Source organism: Elaeis guineensis, chromosome 11 (assembly GCF_000442705.2).
Source record: "Elaeis guineensis isolate ETL-2024a chromosome 11, EG11, whole genome shotgun sequence".
In the NCBI taxonomy this organism is placed as follows: domain Eukaryota; kingdom Viridiplantae; phylum Streptophyta; class Magnoliopsida; order Arecales; family Arecaceae; genus Elaeis; species Elaeis guineensis.
This window is the reverse complement of record NC_026003.2, coordinates 116083144-116106691: the sequence shown is the minus strand read 5'-3', so window position 1 is coordinate 116106691 and position 23548 is coordinate 116083144. Positions and strand designations below refer to the sequence as shown.

The following is a 23548-nucleotide window of genomic DNA, read 5'->3' as shown; positions in this document are numbered from 1 at the left end:
TATTTAAAAAAATATTATCATATTATCAAATATATGATAATCTGGATAGTCATCTCTCTTTAAGATAATACAAATTACCTCCTAAGAGGTAATCCGAATTGTCAGGACGATCTTGATTGCCATTTAAAAAATATATCAAATACAGTAATATAATGGATTTATATTAAATTGCTGGTAATCTATGTGGTGGGCTCATATTAAATTGCTGATAATCTGGATAAATTATCAGCTATCAAACACAATCTAATAATTTTTATTTATTTTTTAAAAATTCCATCAATATCCATGCCGGTCTATATTCTACATGCACCCATCGTCTAAGCTTGTGCAGTTTTCCCATCAAATTGGAGGTCCTAAAACTTCTTGTCATTGTACGAGACTATCCTAGTTAGCGGACTCATGGTTCACATATTGACCTCCGGACTCGGTGCTTCCATACCTACCAGGTCCTATTTCGACTCGATGATGTGGTGGGTCCACTTTCGAAGGTTTCAGCAAGTACGACCCAAGAAACTGAATGGCGAGTTATTGGGCCCTCGGCAATAAAAGTCCATACGATTTTTACCGAAAAAAAATAAAAATAAAAGTCCATACCATCACAGGCTGTGCAACCAAACCATAGGAACCTGACGGTCGGACACACCCTTTGGTTGCAGGCGGTACAAGATGGGGCCCCTTTACCAATGGGAGGGGTTTACTTGGGCGTGTCTTAGACTGGGTGCATCAGACGTTTTTTTTATTCTTCCATACTTTTCCTTGCCAGAGTGACAGGAGAAGGACAGGACACCTACCAAGCCAGAGGAAGAGGTTCGGCAGTCCCCGAAGCAATCCATAGCCTCTCTATCTTGCTAGCCAAAAAAGCATGATTGGTATTCAATTATTCAAACCACAGGCCTATGTATTTTGCACACCAACCGACCATCCGATCATGCCTCTGTATCTGGCCTCCGTATTGCATGCACCAGATGCAATTAGACTGCATCAAATCCTATTAGGACCAGCATTGCTTTTGATAGTTCAAACTCATTATCATTTTGCTGCTGTTTCGCATCTGTTATACTATCAGATAATATCGATCTTATTTGAAAAAAAAAATAATGTAAAAATAATTTTCAAAATGAAAGAAACTAAACAAGAACAAAAAAAATCCATCGAAGAAAGGATAACACAGCATGCTATCCTTTATATTTCATCAATTCTTGATTGCATACTATCCACCGTGCATATGCTCCAAGATTTGCTATGATTCATTTGGTTTGCCCTGAATCATCCGGTGCATTCAATAATTTTTCATCTATCTAACACTTCGCATCCATCCATACACCAAGCAGTGTTCTCATTAGAATTATTTTAAATATTTTTATGTATCTTATTGAAATTGAATTTTTAGAGAAATCAATTTTTGGTTCTTGATCTTATTGCTGTTTAACAACGAGCATCCGACTAATTTTTATTGTATTTTAGTTCTTGCCATGTAATTATATCCATTTGTAATTTGTTTATCATTCCCTTGCTTATAATTATATGCAAATTTTTGTGGATATACAACCTTAGAGTTCCTTTTATTGTGAGATTTAGCATTTGGACTTTGCATTTTTCTTCAATATTTCCACAATGACAAATGCTGGCTCTCATTAACAAAAAAAAATTCCATATATAACTCCTCGAAAGCATATTTGTCACATATGTTGGTTGCTAGTACAAGTATTTAGACATTTTTTAATAGCTAGAAACTTCCGTCCAATTGGTAGAGATTATGGATTCGAATGTTGCAGATTGGATGGCCAAAACATCTGAGATCAATCATACGTGTATAAAGTTCTATATATAATTTGAGACATAATATATAATTGGGGCTACTTTGCACCTAGTCGTATCTCGGCTTTTATATGAACCAGTTGCTAATGAATAAAAAAATTGGAAAATAAAATTTTACTTCAGGAGAGTCCTTAATTGTTAAATTACCGGGGAAACAGGGTTTTTCTTTTTCGTTTTTTTTTTTTAAAGAAAAAAAACGAGGGAAACAGGGTCTAATAATTTCATGTGTCACGTGTGGCTAGGGAAACAGGCTTGGGATCCTGCAAGCAAGTCAAAAAACGCTTGCATCATCTCGCACGTGCGGAAGGAACGATGCGGGGTCTTTCCGTAATTATCCAACAAAAGCATGTGCCTTTCCGGCCGCTCTCCTCACTCAAATGTCGTCCTTACTAAATTCGCCCCCATTCTCACAGTCTCGTCGCTTCGATTCGTCAACGTGTGCGAGCGAGCTTGAAAGGAGCGAAAGAAAAGGGCTTTACGTTTTCTCCGCGTTTGCCCCGAAACCGCCCTCCGATCCGCCGGAGAATTCTTGGAGACCCGCCGGAGAGAGTCGCCGCCGCCGTCCGCCGCGTCGGAAGCATATGTCGGGGGGTCGCGGTGCTAGGGTTTGGTGCCCGGAGGGGAGCCTTCCGATGCCAATCGAGTCCCTTGGGAAATGAGCCTGCGGATCGCCGTAAGATTTGGGGTTCGGACTCTCGACAGCCAAGCTTTCGTCTCCGGATGGAGGGTGGTGGATGCCTAGGCACACTCTTTCTGGTACTTGTGCCTCTTTTCTATCTTTTTACCGCCTCTCACTCTTCACTCCACTTGCCTACTGTTTCACTATTTCTGACAATTCGGTGGTTTGGCGCGGAAGAAAAATTAGGATGTTTCATTTGCTCGATTCCAATGGTATGTGGTGGGAATCTTTACCCTTGTTGTCCTTTGCGGTTATCCGTTCTTGAAAATTAGGGTTTTTTTTTTTGAAATTGTGCGATTTTCTCTGTGTATTGAGCTTATTTGAATGAAGCGATTATCTCGGCTTAGGGTTATTCTGTATTGCGTCCAGAAGTTTGGTTTTTGATTCGTTTTGGACTGATGGCTTTACTGCTCTTTCTTTGTTGCTTTTAACTCGATCACTTTTCAGGTAGAAAATAGGGTTACTAAGACGTACTTCATTGCAATAAATTTGGTCTTGGATGACCCTGAATTTCTTTCCTCTTGCGCGCGCGCGCTACATATGAGTAAATTATTTGTTGGTATTTTGACCGTTAATTCCCTGGTTTCACATGACCTCCATCCAGTAGATTAGGCTGAAAGTATATTTAGCTCACTACGGAGAATGCTTTCTGGTGAACCAGAAAGTATACTACGGGGATTAAGGTTATGTCTAGTTGCTGAATACAGTATTGTTGATGATACGTTAGTTAATGTCCTTAATGCCCTTGATTTCCGTTTTATGTGTCTCTAGTGCATGAGAACCATGGGATGATCAGTTACAACTTACAATTAAGTTTCTGGTCTGAACTAGACTGAAGTGCATGATGAGTTGAAGTTACATCATCCAGGCTGAAAGATATATGTGTCTGGGTTTTTTTGTTGCTGAGCTGATCCCAAACCGATTTCGATCTCACAATGTAGGCTGCTAGGTTTGAAGTTTTTAATTAATTTTACTTGTTTAATGGGAACAGTAGATGGCTTAATAATTTGGCATTTGTCATCAGGCATTTCAGTTCAAAAATTTTGTGCACCTGCTAATTAAATTACCAGCTGGTTTCCATTGCTAGAACGACCTGAACATACTTTGATCGATTGAACAGTGTTAACATGGATGCAGTTAGGTTAACTAGTTAGTTTTGAGGCTTATACAAGTAGAATTAGTTGACAACAGTGTTATATGGACATGTCATTTTAGGAATACCTGGAGATGTTCTCATGTTTCATCCATCTTTTAAGTTTTAAATTTTTTAGGGTTCGAATCAATTCCAGCTTCTCCATATCATTATTGCGTCAACCCTCTAAATACATTTTGTTGATTGTAGAAATTTATTGAAGTGGAAGGTATTGACACTAGTCACTAGTAGGGGAGTTAAGAGAGCAATCACGCGATTTGTTTGTTTTGCTTATCCCAAATCTAGTCAAATTAAAGTGGAATTGACATGATAAGGTTTTAAGGTGCAAATCATAACCTGAAACAACTAAATATGCCACAATTGCTTTACTTCTATATATAATCCTATTGAAGATTTATTTGCATCTGTATTTGAGGGTGATGCTTGTATAACTTTAAGTCCCCTGACCTTAGAAGCATTAACTCAACTTGACTCAATTAAGCCTTAATCCCAAACTGGTTGGGGATGGTTACACGAATCCTTTCCCTTCATTCTTGTCGATTGAGGTTCATACTTTCTGCAAGATGTTGAGATATCAAATCCGTCCTCACTACTTTCTGTCATGTGCTTTTAAGTTACCTCTGCTCATCTTTTCTTCTACATATATCAACTCACCTTTTTGTTCTGGTGCAACCCTCGATCTAAACCATCAAAGTCGTTCTTATCTCAATTTGTCCTTAACTGCTGCTGCCTCCACATCTTACGAATAACTTCGTTTCTTATTCCGTCATTTCTTGTATTACTATATATCCATCTCAACATTCTCATTTTGGCTACACTCATATTGTCTATATGTTGTTTTCTAACTACCCAACATGCTGCACCATAAAGCATTGCTGGTTGTGTGGCTGTCCTGTACAGATCTTCTTTCAATTTGGTATTTTATGATCACATAATAGCTACATTTCTCCATTTTATCAAGCTAGCTTTAATCCTATAGATGGTGGTCTCTTTAATCTCCCCTTTATTATGAATAATCGATCCCTAATGCTGAACATGATCACTCTTATAAATTTCATGATCCTTAATTATCACTCCATCTTTATCTCTATTTCTGAATTTACTGCAATTGCATTTCATGTACTCCATTTGGGTCATATCTAGTCTAAAAGCCCTGGGTTCTAATGCACTCTTTCGTAATTTTAACTTATAGTTAACCCTGACTTTAATTTCATCCACAGATTATATCATCTGTAAATAGCATGCATCGAGGAATATCACCCTGAATATGTCTTGTAAGCTCATCCATAACTAGGGCAAAAAGGTAAGGACATTGAGCAGATTCTTGGAGTAAACCTCATTTGCATCATCATCAGTAGTTCTCAAACTAGTAACCATTGCATTGTGCCAGTCTTTAATCACATTTATATATCTATGGAAACTCCTTTTATTTTTAACATGCTTCATAAGACTTTTTCAGGGACTTTACCCTGTACTTTCTCTAAATCAATGAAAATCATGTCAAGATCTCGTCTCTTTTCTCTATACTTAAACCTTCAAAGGGGAAAAATAGCTTCCATAGTCGACTTTCTTGGCATAAAATCAAATTTTTTCTCTGATATTTTTGTATCACATCTCACTTTGTGCTTAGTCACCCTCTCTCAAAGTTTGATAGGATGACTCATGAGTTAATACCACGATGGTTAGAACAATTTTGAATATCTTCTTTATGTTTATACAGTAGTACCATCATGCTCTTTCTCCTTTGGTCAGGGATCTTCCTGATATTTAAAATCTTATTAGTCAACCAATTTACTCCTATGCCACTTAAACACTTCCAAACCTCAATATGGATTCCTTCAAGTCCAACCACTTTTCTGTCAAGACCAATCACTTTTCCAGACCTCAATGTTTCAAATTTTCTTCTCACGGCATAAGTTATTTGGGTAAGTAAATGCAAATTATTGTAAATGTGATTAGTTCTACTTGGTCCAATAACCCAAGAAAGGCAAGGTAGCTGTGCTGGTAGATCTATTGGCTATATATGGTACAGACTGTAATGTAGTTCTATTACCATGGATGAAACCTGATTATCAAGTGAATACATGGGTCATAAGGGGTGCCCTTAGCACAAGAGGTGGTGATTGAGAAATTAGTGCATGTATTTCTGCATTGCCTTAGCATTTCCATTGTGGATCATTAGCAGAAGTAGGCTGTTTAAATTCGTGCATGATCAACTTTGAACTGGGATTTAACTAAATGACAATTGAAACTTTAATTTAGGTTGTGTCTTGATGAACTAGTTGGCCTGCAGTAAATACTTTTTGGAGCAAAAAGGAATAATTCGAATGCAAGACTGATTAAAAGTTGAAAACTTTTGAAGCAAAAAATATTAAACTTGAAAAATAACAAATGAGGTAAACTATAACAATAAAGCATACATAAAACTAGGGTAGTTTGCTAGTATGTGTCTGCTATTTTGGAAATATCCAGTACAATATTACTGATGTAGCTGTTCAGAGGAATTCATTATTGGATAGCATTTGTCATCTTGAACAAGGTACATAGATATCATTCAAATAACATAGTAAGATTAAATTTAAGGGGTCATTACTTGATCCAATGGTAAAAGCCTTGAGTTGCGTGATGGCATGGGTTTGAGTCTTGGGGCGATCACTTTGTGCAAAAAATGCCAAAAGTTAGGTCCATTCTTAGTTTGCCCCTCATAGGACCTTAGATTGCCAGGACCATACCTGCTAATGGCCCTTCTATTTAATGGTAAGAGAAAAATCATAAAGAAAAACCTGTAGCAGGCTGGAAATGGCTGCTGACCTTGAGTCTCCATTGCAAAATTGGGTAGTTTCACTTTCTGGAATTAATGCTAGCACACTTATGATATGCTGATGTTAGTGTGTTTCAATTTGTGTTAAAGCTTGTGTACTAATTCTTTTTCTGGAGTTACAATTCTTCACAGTTGAAACATGTTAGTGGTTGTGGTTTGCAACATATTTCAAAGCTTGTATAGACGTGTATATGCTGTTTTTACAGATGAATAGAACTGTCAGGTTTCATCACAATAATTTGAATTGCTTATTAGGTATTTTTTGGGCCAAAGTTGTTTTGGTACCTTCATAGTTCATATGTAAGTATTAGGTTGTCTACAATCTTTTGGAAGCATTTTTGCCTACCGGTTAAGGTCAACACATTGCTTGGTTTCGGCTGAAACTAAACTCATCACCCTGCAAAGAGGATCTTATGGTCCTTGTTACTTAACCAATTCTACCATGCTACTTTCTTTTTCAGTAGCATCTTGCTTTACTGTATGGATCTCTTTCCTGAATCTTATAAACATTTATGTTTATGAATCAGTTATGAACTTGTCAATGGGTAAAAGGGATGATAAAGAAATGAAATATGGCCCATGGGTAAACCATTGTCATGGAGCTGTGCCTGTCTGGATGATGGTAGGATAAGGGTTTTGTTGAAACCAATCTGGATGGTCAAGTAAATGAGGTGTGAAGAAGGCCGAACATAAATTAGGACTGTCCTACAAATTTTTTATGTGCATGTAAGTAGTTGTATAAGGTGTTTTCAATGGTTTTATGTGCCTGGTTTGTATTCTCTCAAGTACTCCATTAGCTTGAAAAAATATATTATGGATATAATTGAGCAATATCTTTTATGATTACAAGCACAGTGCATTCCATTTTCTCAATAGACTGGTGCTTGTATAGAATGACTAGAATTGTTTATACCTCTATAACTTCTACCGTAAAGCTGTCACTAAGTTTTCCAAGTAGAAGGTTTTTCATAGCTGGCCAACTTATTTGTGGGCTTACTCTGTGTACTTTACCCTGCATATATACATTTCAATTTGTTGCAGGGATTCATCCATGGATTATGATGATTATGATTTTCAAAGCCAGAATTTTCAACTAGGTGGAGAGGACAGCAGCAAATTTCCTCCAAGCTTGAGGTCATTTGCTCTACCAAAATTTGATTTTGATGAACACCTGCAGCTTAATCTGAGGTTTGACAGTTTGGTTGAACCAGAGGTTTTACTTGGCATACAAGGTCAAGAAAATAATTGGATAAAGGACTTTTCACCGGGAAGTAGTGCAATAGAATTTGGTTCAAGTGCTGCTGAATCTTGCTGCATTTCTAGGCATAATAATGTCTGGTCCGAGGCTACATCTTCCGAATCTGTGGAGATGTTATTGAAATCTGTTGGAGAGGATGAGATGGTAAACAACAAAGCTGTCATTGGAGAGGCAGATATGCATGATCAATTGAATGGGATAGATGATCAAATGGATCCCTTGATAAGACAGGATGATTCGCAGAACTCTTGCCTGGGTGATATTGTGCACTCAGGTCCTAGCCCACTGGCTGATAAGTCTAATAATATCCTTTCAGGGTCAGATAAGAATGCATTTAGGGATCAGCCTCAGGTTGAAGGTATGTCTCAAACTTCCAAGGATGAGAAATCTGAAAAAGGCAGGGACATAAGTTCGTCAGATGAGAAGTTTAACTTGGATGGAAAGGTTGTTGCTGAGCAACATAGTCCTGATAAACCTTCTGATGAAGTTATTAATGAGTTTTTTGAGAGTGTTCAGAATGATGATTCTTTGGATAATGCATTCATGAGGAAGAGCACACCTGATGATCATGGTTGTGCTCCAAGTGGAGGCACTAAAGCAAGTTCTGAATGCAGGAATACTGAAGATGACCCTGCAGCTGTATCCATTGATAAATCTGGTGTGGGTGCTGGGAAGCTGAAAAATCAGTCATTGTCAGAGCAAATAATGGAGGAAAACAAAGAGGTTGGCATGCTTGAGAAATCAGAAGGTCTCCAACCTGATAATCTTCAGAAAGCATATAACCAGATTACATGCAGAGATGGTAGAGTGGATGATCATCATTCTGAAGGCCATTCACTCAACAATGATTTTTGCAGGATAAAGGATTCTACGTGTTTGGATCCATCTATGGGCTCTTTGGTGTATCTAAATGAAGGGTGCAATGTGCCTGCATTTTCTGAGAACTCTGATGGACTATTGGAAGCTATTGCTTACCAGGGTAAGGCCTTGAACAGAGATAGTGAGACAGGTGATAAAGTTGTGGCAAACATGAATGAGAAGTCTTCTTTAGAGGTGGAAGGAGATAGGGAAATTGAGAGGCATTCTATTGAAGTCAGCAATGAAAATATGGAGAAGGTGCCTCATATGACGGAAACATCTAAAAATGTCAGCCATAATGAAACTAAATTTCTTTCTAAAGATGATGACTTTCATGTAAGTACTGTGCCAATTAAAAACACAAATGTCACTCATTTTGGAGAGGAAAAAAAACTTGCTTCTTTTAAGGAAGTCATTGAAGAAAAGCAAAATCTTGAAGACCAGTTATCTGACAAAAACAACAATGATTCTCATAATTCTAAACCCATTGTCATAGAAAAGAGTGTAGAGGATGAAGATCTTATACATACTACAGAGGAATCAAGTGTTACATTGAGTGCTTCAGAAGATGCTTCATTAAAAGCATCTCCTTTGCCTGCTTTACAGCATGATGCAGAAGTAAAGGTCTTATCTTCCACTCATGACAAATCAATTGAGATTAAAAAAGCTTGTATTTCAGAGGTTGAGTCTAATGTTGATGTTGTGATTCCTCCGGATATTTCTGCTATTGGAAAGGAATACACAGCACCATCCATTGATTCATGTGGTGCAAATTTTAGAGCTGACACTTCTAATGTCACTGAGAAGATGGAAGAGGCCTCATTTACAGACCAAAATCCTGGTATGGCAACAGATGGTTCATCAGTCAGGAAACTAATTCAGGATGAATCTGGTAAATATTGCTTTTTCCCTTTCATTTTGAATACTTCTCTTTTTGATAATTGATTTAATTTTGGAGGCACAGTTCTTCATTTTTGGAACTGATGTGCATGTGCTTTTGATCAGTCGCTGATCCTGCTACAGTTGGTGTTGAGTCAACTTCACTCAATAATTCGGCTGTTCTCCACCAGTCATGTTCTGAAGATGCTCTTGCAGTTGATGTGGTTGTAGGACAGAAAGTAGCAGCTGTGTCACCTTTACCTGCATCAGAGTGTTTCCATTCTGATGAGAATGATGTGAAAATCTCAGCATCAGTTACAAGGAGTAACTTAGATTTCAAAATATCAAGTGAGACATCTACAGTTGCTGATGTAGTTCTGGATGGCTCATCACCAATAAAGATGGTTCTGGATGACTCAGGTAATCTTATCTGTTATTTTGCTAAATAATATTAGTCATGGATAAATTTAGAAATCCAATTTCTAAAATGATGGAGCTTATTCATATATTTGTGGAGCAGCTGCTGGTGGTCTTTGTTAGTTTTGAAGGGTAACATGAATTCTCAAGTATCACATGAGCATTTGTCAGATGATCCTGAACAATGTAATTTTAATATTCCATTATAAGCTGCAACTTCTTGGTCAGTCTTTTCCTGTAAAAAAATTGTGTTTCTATAGAACACGAGGACAAACTTGTGATCTATAGCTAACTTAGTCACGCATGATCATCTTGACCAGTTTGAAGGGACTCGTGTTTTCCTCTTTTCCCCCGAAGGAAAGTATGTGTGAGATTTATCTAATTTTTTTCATCTTGAGAGAATGAGGAAGTAATCTCGATGGATGTTGGCAGTGCCATAGGTGGGTAAAACTAATGAAGATATTACCTTAGTTCTTTGGGTTGGATCTGGTTGGTCGGTGGGGGTGCAGGGGGGAATAGTTATATTGTTGTTACTGTGGCAGGAAGTTCGACTCTGCTTCTTTTTTTATTTCTATCATGTAAGTATGCTTGCTTGAATATGTATCATGAATGATGGCTTCTATTTAAACAATGTTGCTTTCTTTACAGCAGAAATCACCAAGAATGATGAGAAGCAGCCGATGCCTGTACATCCATCTGCACAGGAGTGTTCTCCTGGTATATGCCAAAGTGGACAGCAAAATAGTGAAGCTAATTTAACTCCAGGAGATAATGATGATAAGCAGAATCTTGTTGGCAACTGTGAGTTGCCTTTTCATTTTAAATGTTTCACAAGTTGATAAATCAGATTTTGACGTATCAATCTTTTTGCCACTAATATCTGTTTTATGAAAGTTAGGAATTAAAAGATCATGTGTATAGATTAATTTGTCTCTATTGATTGAGAAAAAAAGAACTTGAATTTTTATTTTTGATCAAATGATAGATTAAATGTATTATATAGCAAGTTCGTACATAGACATGGTAGCTAGATTTCCTTTTGTGTACCCTAAATCGCTGTACTCACTGTTTTTACTTGACTTCCTGAATTCAAGTTAATATCGGGTGCTACATATCAAGTTCAGTATGTAGGTGGGTAGTGATGTAGATGGCTGGGTTGTGGGCAATTTTAATATTGCTTGGGCTAGGACATGTGTCAGTCCTATTCAGAATTTTGGTAATCCTTGACTGAGGCCTGTCCCACATGCATCCCTGTGTGTGGGGCATCCGTTGTAGATGCAGCTAATTTAATACAGGTGATATTTATTGTAGCATATCTATGTAGTATTATATAGTGGAAAGTCCTCATGGCTGCTGTGAACTTTCAACTCTCTCATGTGTCACCATGTGAGAGATCCTAGCACGGAGAAGGAGAAAGAAAGGAAAAAAAATAACTCTCTGGAAATTGGCTCAATCCTGAAGAAATCCTTTCCTATTACATATCTTCTCTCTCTCTCTCTCTCTCTCTCTCTCTCTCTCTCTCTGGGAAAAAGAAAAAATTATGCAATCCAAAGAAACCACAGACCATCTCAATGGACTCCTATCTCTTATCCTTTTAATCTATTTACAACTGTTCTTTATTCACTTATCATGTGCATTGCACATGCCCAGTGCTTGTCAGATAAGTGAATGCCTGTTTTTCATGTGTTGTTTTGCTGGTTCTTTAGTAAGTGTAGTTCAACAAGATTGGGCATTATGATAGTTGCCCTGCTTGCCTTGTTGCAGGTGATGCATCAAATGGCCATACAAACAGATCTCCTCAGTCCACTGTGCCTAGAAGTAATGCTGACTTGCAGCTGCTGGAACCTGGAAGTGGTATTCAGAGTTCGTTTGAGCCAAGTTGTGGTTCACCCACAGTCATCAGTTGCACTGAACATTCTCAAGGTGGAGTGGGGTATCAAGAGGGTAGTAGAGGAGGTTTGGAGCGTAGCAGTGCTGCTGCAGATGACTTGCCTCATCTATCTTCTGAGACAATAGCAAGTGCTGGTGAAGTCAAATCCAGTGATCGTGATTCTAAGGATGGTACTGCATCTGAAGATGATAGAAGCTTTACATTTGAGGTTGGATCATTAGCAGAGTTGTCAGAAAAAACCACTGCCAATAACTGGAAACCCTTTTCCAGTATGCATTCTTTGGAACTTCCTCAGGTAACTGGTTTTCTATCTCTCTCTTGAGCTAGTACAGGATCTTCTTTTTATTCTTTAATTTAAATAGCTTATATTTTATGTCTTATTGTTTTCCTGAAGACTGTAAGTCTTTTAACTATTTGTGGCTTTTGCAATCCAATTCTAAGGTCTCAAAAGAGAATTCTCAAGGTGGTCTAAAAGAATCTGAAGAAAGACGTCCACAAAGAACCACCACCAATACCACTGGTGATGTTAAAAGTGAGCAAGTATCTGGGCGTGGAACTGGAAAAGTAAGCACATCAAAAAGGACTGCGAAAGAAACTCCACCAAAGCAGGCAAAAGGAAGGGAAAGGAATACATGCAGCACCTCTCCTACCCGCGATGCTACCATAAGCAGCAACATGCGGTTGGAGGAGATGCGACAAGTCCCCAATGTTGAGAGCAGCAAGATGAAGGCTTCTTGTTCTCTGGCTGTTCAGACATCTATTTTGCCTGACTTGAATACTTCAGTGTCTAGTGCAGCATTGATTCACCAGCCTTTCACAGATTTACAGCAAGTTCAATTGCGTGCACAAATATTTGTTTATGGATCATTAATGTGAGTTGTAAGCTCTGTTTGTTGATTATTTTTATATTTATTGAGTTATTGTTAAAATGTTTTAATATGTTGCTGCAGTCAAGGTATCCCACCAGACGAGGCTTGTATGTTATCGGCATTTGGAGGAACTGGTGGGTATTTGGGCAAAACATAATTAATGAAACTTTTTAGACATGCATCTTAGCCTATTTGATTCTGATGGATCATTGCTGATGAACAAATAGATGGTGGAAGGAGTGTATGGGAGGGAGTGTGGCGTGCTGCTACAGCAAGGTTTCAGAATCAGAAATCACCTCTCAATATTTTTGAAACACCTATACATTCTCATTCAGGTAATTTTTGTCTAGAAATTTGTTTTTGTTAACTAATATATCTGATTACTATATGATTGGTTGGGGTGATTGACATTTGCAGGTGTTAGGATTACTGAGCAGGCAACAAAGTCCAGTCCACTTCAAAGCAAGGCCTTCAGTACCCCTGCTAGCCAAAGTGGCATCAAGGTTGTGCCTTCAAGTACTGTAAATTCCACAATGTCTCTGCCATCGCCTTTGTGGAGTATTTCTTCTCATGATGCCTTAGCTTCTAATGTACAAAGAGGCACACGTCTAGACTTTAATCAGGCTGTATCTCCCTTGCATTCATATCAATCTTCCCAATTGAGGCAATATACAGGCAACACTACACCATTGTTTTCTCTGACCCCTCGTCCTGGTTCCTGGGTTGTTTCATCACAAAGTCCAACTTTAGATGCTAGCTCACAATATTCTGCAACACCTGTTGCCGAAACAATTCGAGGAACACCTTTGAGAGATTCAGCTACACCCCATGCCTCCAATGTGCAGCTTGCGTACCCGAATACTTTGCTGCCTACTCAGGCTCCTATGAGTGTTTCTGCAACATCTGTTGTGCAGGTTGAAAGCCAAAATAAGTCGGCAATTTCTGCAAATACGAGGAATGTATCTAGTGCTCAGAAGTCCAGAAAGAGGAAGAAGGGTTCAGTGCCTGAAGAGCTTGGGCCAATGTTTTTGGCTTCTCAACCTCAAACCGAACCTGCTTCCGCTCCTGCTGTTTCTAAGCATCTACCAACTTCTGGAGGCTTCCCTTTATCCACTGCATCTGGCAGTCTTGTTTCAGCTTCATCTCACATTACCTCTCCTGCTCATTATCAGATAGTTGGCAGTGGTAATGCTGAACAGAGGGTCATCATTTCTGAGGAGACGTGCAATAGAATTGAGCACTCAGAACTGCAAGCAGAAGCTGCTGCTGCTCATGCTGCTGCTGCCTTCCGGCACAGCCAAGGAATATGGAGTCAGTTAGCTGTCCAAAAGAAATCTGGCTTGGTTGCAGAAATTGAAGAGAAACTTATATCTGCAGCCGTTGCAGCTGCAGCAGCTGCTTCTGTTGCAAAAGTGGCTGCAGAAGCTGCTAAGGTTGCATCTGAGGCTGCTTTGCAGGCTAAGATGGTGGCAGATGAAGCTCTGAGTTCTGCCAAAACAGGACATCCTGGTCAAAATTCTGAAGCTGGCCTTGATGTAGGAAAGGATTTGGCAAGGTTAACTCCTGTTTCAATCTTGAAAGGCAAGGACAAGATCAATGGATCTAGTTCTATCATTTCTGCTGCACGAGAGGCTGCTAGAAGAAGGGTGGAAGCAGCTTCTGCTGCCACAAAACGAGCAGAGAACTTAGGTGCCATATTGAAAGCTGCAGAACTGGCTGCAGAAGCGGTTTCACAGGCAGGAATGATCATTGCGATGGGGGATCCCTTACCATTTACTATCAGTGATTTGGTGGAAGCTGGTCCTGAAGGTTATTGGAAAGTTCAACACACAACCATTGAGAAACATACAAAAACAAATGGCTTGCACCAAGAGGAGAATTTGGGTATGCTTGTGCCTGGTGATCATGACATACCTGTTAAACAATCTACTAAGCGATCATCAGGTCATAGAGAGATACAGAAAATTACCGATGAAGAGGGAATAACTTCCCGTAGTGATCAGGCCACACAATCAGAGGAAAATAACATAGGTATGCTAAACTTGCAATCTTTCAAAAAATTGTGATTACTGCAGATGGAATATTGGAAGACTTCAATTTGGTTGATATTTGGGCTTTCTCTACAATTAGGAATCACATCAGTAACTGTTCCAACTGATAGACTTGAAAGAGATTCTGGGGCAAGTAATCTTAAAGGAAATAGCATCCAAAAGGGAACTCTTGTTGAGGTATAAGCTTATTCTTATTGTAATTTTGCTCTTCCAACCAGCATCACTATAGAGTTCATAATTTCTGCATATGGTGTTGAAGGAAATGAAAATCCTAAATTTCTTGGAAGAAAGAAAAATTTGTTGGAAATACATATACATTTATGTGAGGACCTATGTTAGTTTAGGAAGACATGGTATTTGCAGATGTGTGCATAGAAACATAACAGAACATTTGAGATTTATCGACATTCCTTTGAGTCCTGTGTGATAGTGTTTGAAAGAGATAAGATTGCTTTAAGTATGGAGAAGTAATTAAGCAATTTAGACACAATTTTTTGTAATGTCTACACAATGTGCCATTAGAATACAATTCTTAAGGTTTTACTTTAATAAGAAAAAGACAATTTTGGGAATAAGTTAATAGACAAGCGGACTCAAGTCATTTATTTTAATATAATATGGATAAATTATTCAGCAATTTTATTCATCTGTCCCAAAACATGCTTCGTAGTTTAAGAACTTCAACCAGCAACTCTACTTAATGATGAATAATTTTAACTGAAAGTTGGAAATAATTGGTATGTCTTTCACTTGTGAGTCATATACGTTCTGGCTTTAAGACATTAGTGGGAGAGGTAAGGACTTATAACCTGCACTAGCTGACTAGGTCTAGGCAGCTTGCTTGATTGCATGCTAAGAAGCTAGGCCACCTGGGCTGGATGCCTAGGTGGTTGGACCCTGTGTGACAAGTGGCCCACCTGAGTGTGGCTGCTTCTGAGGTTGCTTGGGCTGCAGCATCTATTTGTTTTTTCTTGTTTATCTCATCTTTTCTGATATGTTTTTAATTTTGCAATCTGGTAGGAAGAAATGTTTCCTTTGTTACTCTTAGTTCTTGTACGGCCTTTGAAATTTCCACAAGGATTACTTGATACTTTTATTTTGAATATTTCAGGTTGTGGCTGGTGAGGATGGTCACAGAGGGGTTTGGTTTTCTGCACAGGTTCTTGATGTTAAAGATGGTAAAGCATTGGTCTGCTACAATGATCTTGTTCCCGATGAAGGTAAACAGCTGTTTTTAAATGGCACCAGATACATCTTTGTTGAGGAGAAAACTATTGGGTATCAGAATCCTCTGATTTATGAGAATTTAATATTGGTTTCATAAATTAATTGAAGCTACTCCATTCTGCATCTTTGATTATATAAGTGGACTATCTCCACTCCCTTGTCGTTGGTTTGTTTTTATCACTAAACCACTTTCGTTGTATGCAGGCTCTGGTCAGCTGACAGAGTGGATACCACTTGAGAGTGGAAAAGATAAAGCTCCTAGAATACGTGTTGCTCATCCTATAACTGCTGTGAAACCTGAAGGAACAAGGAAGCGGCGTAGAGAGGCTGTGGGGAATTATGCTTGGGCAGTTGGAGATAGGGTAGATGCATGGATACGGGATGGGTGAGCATGCTTTATTGTATTTCTTGATTTTGCTCTATTTGGTTAACTTTGGGATCATTGGAAGTTGGTGATCATGCCTCAACTTTCATGGTCTTCATTTTTGCAATTCTAAATTGTGGTCTCCTCATCTTTAAATTTTTAAATATTTTTGTTCAGAACTTGTTCCATTTTCCTTTTTAGTTGTGCATCTGACATGGATCTGCTGCCAATGTCATATTTCTCTTCATTTAGACTTTGTCCTTGTCCAAGGACATCTTGGAGGGTTCCCATGATTGAATAGGTTTATGCTACATTGGTTACCATTACCTGCCAATATGATTTCTAGGTACTGTGGTTGTTCCCCGTCTCATGCCTGAAGTTGACTCATCTAAGAGTTTGGTGCCATTTTAAGAGAGCTAATTCAGGTTGAATGCTGGTTTGTAAAATGTCTTCAAACTTTAGTGGACTATTATTTGATCCATAAAGACAATGCATCTAGATGGAGAAGTCCTGTTGTTAAAGTTCCATTGTTTTTTTTTTCCTTTCAAAATTTGGGCATGCACTTTTCACTGTTTTAAAAAATAATCAGGTAAGCAGAGCTTTCTGCCTTTTTTTTTTTGCTTCCTCTAATTACTCAAATTTTTGTTCTTTTTTGTAATGCTTAATTTGGGTGGGCGTTCTTCTTGTTTTCTTTTTCCCTTCTGAATCAGATAATGAGAAGTCTTCTTTTATCCAAATAACCAGAACACAATTCTATTTTCTGATACCTAATTTTTGTTTAATTAACAAATAAAGGGCTGCATGTTTTGGGTTGGTATTTAAGAATTCTTTTTCATTCATTGTCATTAATGGTCATTTCTCTGGTAAATCAATCCTTACCAGTCATTTCTCCTTAATTCAATATAGATTTTCTTAAATCTGACTTGTCAGTCTCATGACTCATAAACAAAACTCAGATAATTTTTTTTTTGATTCCAATATGTATGTGTATGTGTTCAACTGTGCATGTTTACATGGCATTTATCTACTTCAACATTTTGTTTTAGTATCAGATCCTAAATATCCTCACCTAATTTTGTGTTTGTTTTTATGCTCAGTTGGTGGGAAGGGATTGTCGCTGAGAAGAGCCCAGGCGATGAAACAAAGTTGACCGTCCATTTTCCAGGTGCATCCCTTGAAGATGTATTCCAGATGCCTTAATATGCTGGCATCTGCCCTTCTTTTTATATGATTTGAGTAGGTGTTAAACATGCACACATAACCAATTTTTCTCATATAGTATCTTTTTATGACTTCATGCAAACTTATATCCGATAGGAAATAAGAAACTTGCATATATGTACCGCCAAAATCTGAAAAGCGGTATATGCCCCTTGTGGTTAGATGACATCCTCTTGATAGTAATTTTGCCATACTATCTTGACATTTTATCTCCTCAAGGATTCTTTTTTTAAATGCTATTTAGATAGTGTTTGGTGACTTAATTTGCATATTAAAAAGAGGAAAATCCATTTTTCATTACTAGCACAAAATTCCAAATGTTTGCCTTTAAATATTAAAAAAAAAAATCAGTTTTCAAATGAGCTAAATGGACAAGCTGAATTAAATTTTTAAACCTAGCCAGATGAAGGTTTTAATGACAAAATGATAGGAACGGTGCATTTGGTAATATCGGACTGTTGGTAGGATATAAATGCACTATCAACTTCTTGAAGGGTGAATAAGCAAATAGCTGATTTTTGAGGCGTCCATATGGCAAAAAAACCCCTAAAAATAGTATTCTGGTTATAATTGTGTTGTCATGTTTTTCCTAAGAACATATTAGCCTGCCATATAGTTTTTCAAGTTATAATGGTGGAGCATTGAGAATCTTAAACTATGGGATCAAAGGTTGCAAATCCATCAGAGTGGTTTGCTTCAGTTGCAGAGAACCACAAACTAGAGTCCTGTGCACCAGAACTGTTAAGTCCATCCTAAGAAGCAAGCAATCTAATGGACAAATCCAAAGCAGCCATTTGATCTTATGATCTAATGCCCCAGAACTGTTAAGATGGACTGGTATCATCATCAGGCATTAGTGCACACTGTAGATGGAGGGTTGTTGTTGTGGAGTCGCCAACCCAGCCATAGTGGGACCAGACAGCTTTCATGTACACGTAACCAACACCCCAAAGCATTTCCTTTTGAGCTCCCAGTCGGACTAAACTTGATGTAAACCAAATGGAACTAAAACTATATATTTTTATAAACCAATTAATACTAGATTACAGGAAATTATGGCATGCTACATCAGAAGACACTAGATTTAACTCATCCTTCTAAGAATTAATAATCTAACATTGAATAATACATGTCTATGGTATTTAGGGGTGGTTTGTTTGTCTCCAATCCAATTGTATGCAATTGGAATTGCAAAAATTGGCATCTGGGCTGCACTTGGAATTGCAAAAATTGTTTCTGTTGGATCGTCTGTAATTGAAAACTGCAAATTCAATTGCATCTGTTTGATTATATGGTAACCTTGCAAATGATGTTGTCAGGTTACCCCCCCTTGGAAATAGCAAACTGTTTACTTTTCTGTTATACTATAATAATTGTTATACTATTTCATAATTATAATATAACAGTAATTACTACAACTTTACACCATTATAAAATAATGTGGTATGTCACAACAATTAGATATATTATTGCAATTATAAATATATATTTATAATATATTATTATAATGACTAATATTAATATGATAATGATTATTATTATATTAATAAAAATTATAATAATCACAATAATAATTAAATTATATTTTTATCATCATAATAATTATATTATTAATATTATAATAACAATATTTATTTGGATTATAATAACAATATTACAAAATTTATTTGGATTATAATATTTTTATAATATTATAATAAAAATTTATATTTTATAGTTTCTGTTAAAATAACTAATATATTTGATATATTAAAATTATATAATATTGAATTTCAGTCATTAGAATGTGGTTAGGGGATTCTTTCAGGGTTTGCTTCCTATTGCAACATATCTTGTAACTGGAAATGCTGCTAATTTTGTGTGCAGATTCTATTACAAGATCTGAGTCCATTTTTGCAATTCAAATGCAGCTTGTAGAATAGTTGTTTTGGATCAAAATATGCTGATCCTAATCGAGCACTTGGATTATTTTTGGAAGGGATTGGACGATCTTATTTTGGATTGCATGATCCAAATTGTGGATCACCTAATCCACTTAAACAGGCTGTGCACTGCTCATGAACTGATGCCAGAGCATTTTCCGGAACTTTTTTTGTTGATTTTATTTTTAGATTGGCATTTTTCCGATTGCAAGTATAATTTATTTTGCTAATTTTGTTTTATCCTTTCAAAGAGCTCTATTTGAATTCAAATGGGAGTATAATAAATGACCAGCCAGTTGTTTATCATAGTAATAATTTATCAGCTACCTACTTTCTTAGTCGAAGAATTCTAGTCCATTTCAATTCAAGATCTGGTTCATTCGGTGATGGGTGAGTATCGGTTGACTGTCTATGTAGTATATTAGGAGGCCTTACATGATAAGGAAAGGAGTCAGTGGAACCTATCAAACAATCTATATCCAGCTGCAGGGAGTACATTGGACTGACATTTTTTTCTGAAGAAGATTAGTAAATTAACTTTCTGCAAGCCCTTTGTTCTCTTCTCCTCTTTCTTATTATTCTATTTTATATTAATCTCTTCCCCTTCAGCTCTTCTCATCCTTGTTTTCTCATGTTAAGAAAACTTAACTCTGGGATCTTTCTTTCATGTGCTAAATACTGCTGTTAAACATCTTCTCGCTGATAATCAGATTTCTCCTCTTTCTTATGACTTGTTGCTTGCTTTTCAATTTTTACATTTCTTATACTTCTTAAGAAATTCTTAAGAAATCTGAAAACCACCTTCTAGTCCACTACCCAATCTGATCCACCCCCTTCTACTGTTTATGATCCCATCCTGATCTTAACATGGTGGATGACTATGAACTTTTGTGGTGAAGCCTATGCATAGCTAATCAATAGAATTGCATAAAATATCGTCTTTGATAAAATTTTGTTTCTATTTTCCAAAACATATTTGTAGCAGCTGTTAAACCAGCATGTGATTAACTTAGCAAGGGTAATTAATTCACAATGTGGATGAAATTAGGAAGAAATTTGTGAAAATTCCTCTACTATGATCAGCTGTCTGCTTGTCAAGAAATTATTTAGAAGGTTCTTAAATGATATCCTAGCCCTTTGAGCAGAACTTTCAATCAGCTGCTTGTCACCATGAAGCCCATCAAGCAGCTGATTGGTTGTTCAGGGAGGGAATGTACAGCATGAAGTTCACTGTTTGCTGAGTGATTTCCCAGCAACGTTCCCTGACATCCAGAGATGTATAACCTGATTTATTCAATGATAGATTCTTGTACTTGACTAGTCTCCAACCTTTTAATGAATAACAAGAAACATTTAGATAAGTGGGCAGAGTTGGTTAGAGTTCATTAACTTCAACAATTTTGCGGACCTAGAAAAAAGAAAAAAAAAAGATTTTATTTAAAAAGTTGCTGATTAACACTCTACAATAGGTCTGCAGATACAGGATGTTGATGATTTGCTTAAGCAATCTAAATTATGGTGCATCATAAAATTAAAGATTACTAAACAACTAGTAACTACAAAGAAGTTGGCATAGTGATCACTCTTGATTTTAACCATTGTTTCATTATTCTCATTTTTTACATAGCCGCCTTGGCTTTTACTTTGGAAAACAATCCTGACATTCTTTTTTGCCTGAGTTGTATGTTTGTATTATGGGCCTTTTTTTGAAGAAACTATATATTGCAATTTTTTGTTTATACGCAGCTGGAGGTGATTCATCAAGTGTTAGCGCTTGGAATGTTCGGCCATCTCTCATTTGGAAGGATGGTCAATGGATATTGTGGTCACATGTCAGAGAAAGAAATACAGTTGAACCCTCTGAGGTTTGCATAGAGTTCTTTGATTTTTTTCTTGGTATTTTTTGATGTTATGGGAAATTGTCTATGGGTAGTCATGTTAATATCATCTTCACTGGGCTGATTGGTGTATGATGACTATTAGGGTGATACTCCCTATGAGAAACGTCAGAAGCTTGGCAAGCTTGAAGGCAAAATCGATTCAGGAATTGATGGCAGAGGAGTAGGGAGTACGTCAACTGATATGTCCAGTGCTGATTCTAGAAAACCTGAAGATTCAAGATCACTAAATTTATCTGCAAAGGATAAGATCTTTTCTATTGGAAAGAATGTAAGAGAGGAATGTAATTCTGATGCACTGAAAGTAAAACGGACTGGGCTGCAGAAAGAAGGATCAAGAGTGGTCTTTGGTGTACCTAAGCCTGGAAAGAAAAGAAAATTTATGGAAGTAAGCAAGCATTACACTGCAGATAAGATTGGAAAGGCAAGTGAAGGGAATGATTCTATTAAATTTGCAAAGTATTTGATGCCACAAGCATCCCGCTTATGGAGAAGTACTTCAAAAGTGGATACCAAAGGAAAACGGACCAGTGACTCCAAGCGTAGGGGCCTCAAATCTGTAAAATCGCAAAACATTCAGGCTAGAGGTACAGTGGAGAGGGATGGTTCATCCCTTACCACTGCACCTGCTTCAAATGGTGGAGAAAGTGGTCTTGGTTCTTTACCAAATGTCAAAGCTTCTAATGAAGAGAACAATATAGGAAAGAAAAATTTACTGGAAGCTGGTCCTTTGTCAACTGGTCTCGGAACAGCAGATACTACAGCAGTGGAGTCTTCTGTGATGCCTATGCCTGGTGTTCCATCATCTAAGATGAAGTCATCCACTGCTGTTGAGGCTGAAGGAGTAAAAGGAAAGGTTACACACGCTACAGAAAAATCTACTGGAGTTGAAGTTAAGGGCTCTGAAAAACCTGCTAAAATTGTCTCTGATGCCATTGAGCCTCGGAGATCCAACCGCAGAATTCAACCAACCTCGAGGGTAAGCTCTGTTTAATATTTTGTCTGACGGTGATGTGTTTGTTGAATTTCCTTTTCTGTTTGGTCGAGAAGGTATCTGTTTGTAGCATATTCTTATTTTTAATTGTTACCCTACTACTGATAGCTCACAGTTGATATATGTATGGTAACTCTTCTAGACTACCCTCTTTTATATATTGGCTCAAATCTTCTAACAAATGTTTAGTGTGTATAAACCTTGCATTTTGACTTCAAGGATGCGTCAAATTGTTTAACTTTTTTTGACCGATAGATCTATGATATATGAAGTTTCATTTAATAATTTGTGGTGTTTGCTCCAAGGAACATTAAGCTTGCCATTTAAGAGGTTAAAGACTATTCCAGATTGAGATTATTTTTTATTCCTTTATGCTGAGATGAATACTTCATTATTTTCCATGTTTTGCAGACATTAGGCAATATGATGTAGACAGTCAGTTCCGTAGGCAACATTGAGGAACTTTTCTCGATCAACATTTTCCTTGCAATTTTTGGGAAGTACTATTGATTACTACAAAGACATTCTCTCTGAAAGTGATAAGCTAGCTACTTGAAAACCAGTTTCACTGTCTCTCAACATGTAGAAGCCTTTTATGATTCGATGTCATCTTTTTGCCCTTCCGAGAGAAACTTTTAATCTCTATGCCTGTGGTTTTTTTAGCTCAGAATAATCTTCTGTCAGAAAAACTTTTAATCTCTATATGATTCATTATCATCTTTTCCCCTTTATATCTCAATTACCATTTCAGCGATGCTCCATGATACTTCGCTGTCCATAAACAATAACATCTGCCACTTACACCATTTTAGTACTTTTTCTTCGGATCAAATTATCGACGGAACTTTTGACATATTATGTTAGGTGTGTATTGAACCTTACATAGTTTCCCACTATGAAACTGTTCTACTTTGTAGCTTGAATTTTACTTATGCAGTAAGCCCATAATCCTTTTTCCTTATGCCACCTGCCTCCATCAGTCTCATCCTATTATCATATATTTGATGTGATGTTTTCTAGATTAATTCTTTTTGTCCCTGCCCCTGTAGAGAGAGCATTTTATGCAGACACTTTTAGAGGGTTGTCTATTTTTTGTTTAGAAAAAAGAGCTCTCCTATCATGCCCCCAACCCAGAATTTAAATTAAAATAAAATTTGGGGAATGTGAGCAGTCGCCACATACCTACAGAGTACTGTTTCTATAGATAAGCAAGACTTCCAACTTGGCA

The 23548-nt window shown here is 37.3% G+C and overlaps 1 protein-coding gene across 7 annotated transcripts in view; it reads left to right on the top strand.

Annotated features, from left to right (window-relative positions):
- Window positions 1–2229: 2229 nt before the first annotated feature.
- The window catches only part of LOC105053988 (protein SWOLLEN 1), a 28497-nt gene continuing 7178 nt past the window's right edge, over window positions 2230–23548 (top strand). For 3 of the 7 annotated variants that reach the window (XR_012135502.1, XR_012135499.1, XM_010935353.3), the window contains exons 1-15: window positions 2230–2574; window positions 7513–9479; window positions 9593–9886; window positions 10532–10684; window positions 11648–12069; window positions 12216–12646; window positions 12725–12777; window positions 12871–12978; window positions 13061–14674; window positions 14774–14871; window positions 15806–15914; window positions 16126–16306; window positions 17383–17450; window positions 21175–21293; window positions 21412–22305. Coding sequence is in view for 2 of the 7 variants with exons in the window: in XM_010935353.3 (XP_010933655.1) it covers window positions 7523–9479; window positions 9593–9886; window positions 10532–10684; window positions 11648–12069; window positions 12216–12646; window positions 12725–12777; window positions 12871–12978; window positions 13061–14674; window positions 14774–14871; window positions 15806–15914; window positions 16126–16306; window positions 17383–17450; window positions 21175–21293; window positions 21412–22305 (6501 nt within the window). In the remaining 5 variants the exon portion in view is untranslated. Of the gene's footprint in view, window positions 2575–2661; window positions 2710–7506; window positions 9480–9592; window positions 9887–10531; window positions 10685–11647; window positions 12070–12215; window positions 12647–12724; window positions 12778–12870; window positions 12979–13060; window positions 14675–14773; window positions 14872–15805; window positions 15915–16125; window positions 16307–17382; window positions 17451–21174; window positions 21294–21411; window positions 22306–23548 lie in introns of those variants that run through there. The other 4 variants (XR_012135501.1, XM_073246077.1, XR_012135500.1 and 1 more) reach the window with 3 other exon arrangements.